Consider the following 6,022-nt stretch of genomic DNA (forward strand, 5'->3'; position numbering starts at 1 on the left):
GTTATTTTATAAGAATTAACGCCTCTGACCGACTTTCGCATTTACCGGAAGTCGTTGCTATTAGAAACAAGAGACTACAAATGCCTTTATATATACGAAGAACTCTGTTCATCAAAACGGTAATTCGAATTCATTTATTAATCCCTGGTTTTCGAAGAGCCAAATCATTTTATTTTATTGTTTAGATCTTTAAAACTACATTATTACAGTCCCTTTAACGAACTTCAACAACATAGTCCAACACTGCCTGTTTTTGCATCAAGTGATGATTGCAGTCAGCTTGTAAAATCTCAGGATATGACCTTTCTGTACTGACCAATGCATACTGAACTAATTCAAGACAGTTATGATTACAAATAGATCTCAGTTTAGCTCTGGAGGAAAACGAGTTTACAGCTAACTAAAGATACGAACTTATGTTGCAATATCAAATTAAACAACTTAAAAATATACAAAGTTTCTTTATTTCTGTAATCAATCAATTTTAAGATTTTTATTAGATGTATTTGGAACCAATAAATTAAATATTCTGGTCGCACAGTTGGTTATATTGGGAGAAATTATACGTTAAGGCAGATCGAAGACAGAAGTAAGTGGGGAATAGGCCAAAGGGTTCCACAAATCTCAACTTGCTCCAAAATAAGTTACACCCACTTAGAAATAAACTTACTTGTCCGTGGCATTACTTATTACTAAGAGATGATCTCATGTTTCAAACTTATATTAAAAAAAGATTCAAATTTGGAACGTTTTTCTTATTCGTAATACAGGACCTATGCTCACATTAAGAAAAGTTTGCTAGCTGTTTAGAAAGAAAAAACGAATCTAATTTTTCGAGTTCAGCAGCGATGATTAAGTTTACATCGTATTAGTTCAGAGCAGAACAACACATTGCATTCAATGTCCTGTCCGAAATTTGTTATATCGATCATCTTTACATTGTGGTCAGAAAGAGTATGAATTTCTGGATAATCTGTCGAAATATTAATTTTGTCGACAATTGCCCAAGATGGTTCTATGGAGAGCTCGGCCGGATAAATTGATTCTAATTGGAGAGGAGATATACGGCAACCAGTGTAAGTTACAAGGGTTGGAGCAATTGGATGGGAGATGGTTTTCGTGTTCTGAGAGGGATTGACCCCTATGATTGACAGCCATGACCCCTGTACGTCATAACGTATCAATGTGACAGACTCACTAGTTAGCTAGGACTCCTAATAACGCATGGCAGATCTTCGGAAATCATCGGGCATGATCTCACTCCAAAGGGTTTCCGCAATCCAAAACTGTCATGAACTAAGAAATGATATTACTGTTTATACATTTGACGCGGTGAATCTTATCTAACTTAATGTGGCGTACTGGTTGTGAGGGGAAAGTGAAAAGTTTATGTGTTGTTGATTTTAAAGACAAAAGTGTTACCATCATCGCCGGGGTTGTGAAAGTGGTTCCCGCTGGGTAGTGGAGATATAAAACACGGGGAACCGAAATAAAAACATCTTATGTATGTAAGTAACGTGTGAGTATATAACTTAAAGGATGGATTCCGTCAATTCGACGCTCACTTTAATACAAGGAAGGAATCTTAGCAATGAAAGTGTTATGCTATGCAACCCTTTTGACTACCCGTCTCCGTTTGAAATCTACGCCGTGCTATGTCCTGCCATCGCTCTGCTGACACTTTTTACCAACATCTTGGTAATTGTGGTATTCACCAAGAAACACTTACTATCCCCAACCTCCGTACTCCTAATCGGGTTGGCGGTGGGGGACATTTTGGCGGGAAATATAATCTCCCCTCCGTACATCTACGCCTATGGGATAGCCGACCTCGGGCAGCCCCTGCCCTATCCAATGTGTCTGTTCTATGACTACGGGAGTATCCTAGCCGCCCTCTTCCATCAGGTGTCCGTTTGGATCACAATGGCGCTTGGAATACAAAGGTACGTGGTGGTGGCCTTTCCCATAGCGGGCAGGCGAATCTGTACCATTAAAAAATCCGTGCTGTGGGTGATCGTAATTAATATCGCAACTCTTCTTATGTACTCCATAACGTTCTTCACCTCAACCTATGAATCTGTGGAGATTGATGGAAAGTCGTTGTGTGTGTGCAAGGAGAACCCGCATTTCTCTGAGGTGGTGCAGATTTACAGCATCCTACGGTCAGTGTTCGGACAGCTGGTACCGTGTGCCGTGCTGTCGGTCACAACGATTCTCCTTGTACAACGCCTCCACGCCACCAAAACCCAGATGGCCCGGATTAGGGCCTGTGATAACAGAGAGAGGGAGAGAAAGGACAACCGGTCCATGCGGAGGACCTCGTACATGGTCATCATCATCGTACTGTGCTTCCTGTTGGCGGAGATTCCGAATGGCTGTTACTTCCTGTTTAAGGCGATGAGGATGTCGGTGCTGTCGTATGAGGCGGACTTGATGATCTCCACCGTGCTGAATGTCTTGGTGTACGCCGTCAATCATATCAACTTCTGGATCTATGTATTTCTGAGTAGACACTTCAGACGCTCTCTCAAAAAGATTTTACGCTTGGATGCATTATTTCAGTTTTGCCGCAAAGGAAACTGGAAGTTAGACTCACACACCACGACCTATTTCAGTAATTCTCAAGGTGACCCTTTCTATGTCAAGGGCACAGAACGTTCGACAGCATCCTATCAGATATAACGCCATTTCATTCGTCAATGAAATAACAGTCGTGTCATAATGGTATGAAATACATTCCTTACTTATCGAAGAAAGTCACATCAAGTCTTAGTGTAATTTTCAGATTTTTGAAAAAGAATATATTCTTTATATATTAGAGCTTACTTATGATTTACCATTAAATGAACTTTGTTTTGTTAAAAACGTGTTTGAAATTTTATGAAATACCGGTATATTTACTATGAATATTTATGTCTGAAGATTATGACTGCCGCAAAACGACCAAAGTTTTATTTTAACAACTTTAACGAATATAAAAGAATTCTATGTTTTCTGGCCATTTTTTGTATCTTGGTTGTCAAGTAAAATAATTCATCATTGGGAAGTTTCTCTCTTATTAAGGTCTTCCGTTTCCAGCGGAAGACCTTATTATTTTCGTACTGTTTATTATTTTTCCCCAAAATTTTGTGCACGCAATTTCTCGAAAACTATTCGACCGATTTCTAAATTTAAAAAAAAATGAACAACAATTTTAGAAGAGAGCAAGAACCAAAAATGTTAGTATTCTTAAGACCTTTTTATGGAAATCACGAAAAAGGGGCTGGTCCCTTTAATTAGGGGCCAAGGCACTCGTAAACTCTGTTACAAAAAACTTAAAAACGATAAAGATTTTTTAATGCAGTACAAAAGCAAAGTTGTTGATCAGAACAATATCTATTTGGAAAACTCATTGCCACACCCATTTATTACGTAATTATGGATTTTAAGGGGCCAAAGTACTTAAACTTGAACGCGATATATCTAGATCAAGAGACATATTTTAAGCATTGTAGAAGAGAAAATGTCTGCATTGATGATACTAATCGATCCACTAATCAAAACACCAATGTCTGTCCCCATTAAGGATCTAAAGGGCTGACCCCTTAAATATTCAATAATTTGTATCTAAAAAATGAACAACAATTTAAGATAGGTGTAAGAACAAAAAATGTTAGTATTCTTGAGTCCTTTTGAATGAACTCAAGAAAAAGGGACCGGCCCCTTAATTAGGGGCCAAGACACTCGTATAATTTCTTACACATAACTTAAAAACGAATAAGATTTTGTATGCATTATAGAATTCTGAAATTTCATTAATATTTTAATCGTATCTTCTCAAAAATTGAACGGAAGACCTACTCGTTACTCGTATCGAGATTGTATCTAGTATTCTCATCTTTTGTTAACATTTAAGTCTTATCAAACAAAAATCTCCTCATATTTATATGTTTGCTATAAAAAATTGCCTAATGCTCCCATTTTGATAGTACTTTCAAACCATTTACAGAAAAAAATTAATCATCAATTGAAAAAAAATAATTTGACATTAATTATTAAACATGCAGTGAACATACTACACACATTAATTTTCTTTTTCTAATTTGCGTTAGGTCTCCGAGCCTCAGAATTCCTGTACACCACGATGTACACCTGTGTATCACGTAGTAATTAGTAAACACAAGAATTCCTGTACACCACGATGTATACCTGTATACTTAGTATCACGTAGTAATTAGTAAAAAAAAGGATTCATGTACACCACGATGTACACCTGTACATCACGTAGCAATTAGTAAAAACAGGGATACATGTACACCACGATGTACACCTGTATATCACGTAGTTATTAGTAAACATAAGGATACATGTACACCACGATGTACACATGTACATCACGTAGTTATTAGTAAACATAAGGATACATGTACACCACGATGCAAAGTATCAGGATAAATCCCAAATATGCTGAAATATCAGGATACATACCAGTACAACAAAATATTTGAATACGCTCTAGTACACAACAATATGACAGGATACATACTAGCACACTAAAAATATCAGGACACATACTGGTGCTACAAAACATCAGGATACATACTAGTGCACAACAAAATATCTGGATACATACTAGTGCACAACAAATAATAGGATACATATTGGTGATACAAAACATCAGGATACATACTAGTGCACAACAAAATATCAGGATACATACTAGTGCACAACGAAATATCAGGATACATAATAGTGCTACAAAACATCAGGATATGTACTCGCACACAAAAAATATCAGGATACATACTAGTGCACAACAAAACATCAGGATACATACTAGTACACAAAAAATATCAGGATACATAATAGTGCTACAAAACATTAGGATACATACTAGTACACAAAAAATATCAGGATACATACTAGTGCACAACAAAATATCAAGATATATACATGTACTAGCACACAAAAATATCAGGATACATAGTAGTACACAACAAAATATCAGGATACATACTAGTGCACAACAAAATATCAGGATGCATAATAGTGCACAACAAAATATCAGGATACATGCAATTGTACAGCACGATGATGAATACTGTGCATATCAAACATAGATGTACAACAGGATGAAAAATAATCAGGATATTGCATAAAACTTTGAAAATTAGCCGGATTTTAAAAGAAGACTGTTTTGAAAATAAGCCACATATTTCTTGCGTTGAAAACTAATCGAAAATAAGCCAGCTTTGAAAATAATTCATGTCAATGCCATTTGGAAAAGATTTTTAACAAGTGTTTTTTCTACATGCAAGATATTGAACACTATTAATGTTCAATAATAATGTTCACAAATTCATTACTATTGAACACACGAATATTCGAATTATTTTTTTATTAATATAATATAGAAATAAATACATTCGAAAACTTTTCATTCAACTCTTACAAATGTTTACCCGAATATCTTACTTTAAAAACAAACATTTCACAATCGATCGATAACAATTTATTGTTTTGAAAATAAGCCGTAATTATTCTTTCATAACTTTTTGCTGGATAATAAGCCGCGATTTGAAAAAGAAGACGTTCTTGAAAATAAGCCCCGATTTTTTTTTACAAACACTTGAAATAAGACGCGGCTTATTATCAAGGTTTTAGGGTATGTCTATCCTGATGTAAAATATCAAAATTTGTGTACATCCTAGAATATCATGATACATGTACAAGTTAATCAAGCGTAAAAGGATACATTCATAAAACATCACGATATCAATATCACAGTCGATGTAAATAATAGGACAAACATCATCATAAAATATCAGAATAAATGTACATTAGGGTGTAAACTATAAAGAAACGTGAACACCACGATATATAAAACATCAGAACGATAAAAATGTCAGCGACCCTTTCAAATGTGCTTAACAGTTGGTTATTTGTCCGGAAGGTAAGCTCACACTAAGTAAAAGGTATTAAATTTATCAGAAGTTAAATTATTAGTATCAGCTGTAGAGTTTGTTTGATTATCTCGCTATTA

The 6,022-nt window shown here is 35.5% G+C and overlaps 1 protein-coding gene across 1 annotated transcript; it reads left to right on the forward strand.

Moving 5' to 3' along the window:
* Positions 1-874: 874 nt before the first annotated feature.
* Positions 875-2,857, forward strand: LOC105321162 (sex peptide receptor). Its single transcript, XM_011419389.4, has one exon. It carries the CDS (start codon positions 1,540-1,542, stop codon positions 2,680-2,682), a length of 1,143 nt encoding a protein of 380 aa, XP_011417691.3. The 5' UTR covers positions 875-1,539; the 3' UTR covers positions 2,683-2,857.
* Positions 2,858-6,022: the final 3,165 nt, after the last annotated feature.

This window comes from Magallana gigas, chromosome 3 (genome assembly GCF_963853765.1).
Source record: "Magallana gigas chromosome 3, xbMagGiga1.1, whole genome shotgun sequence".
In the NCBI taxonomy this organism is placed as follows: Eukaryota; Metazoa; Mollusca; class Bivalvia; order Ostreida; family Ostreidae; genus Magallana; species Magallana gigas.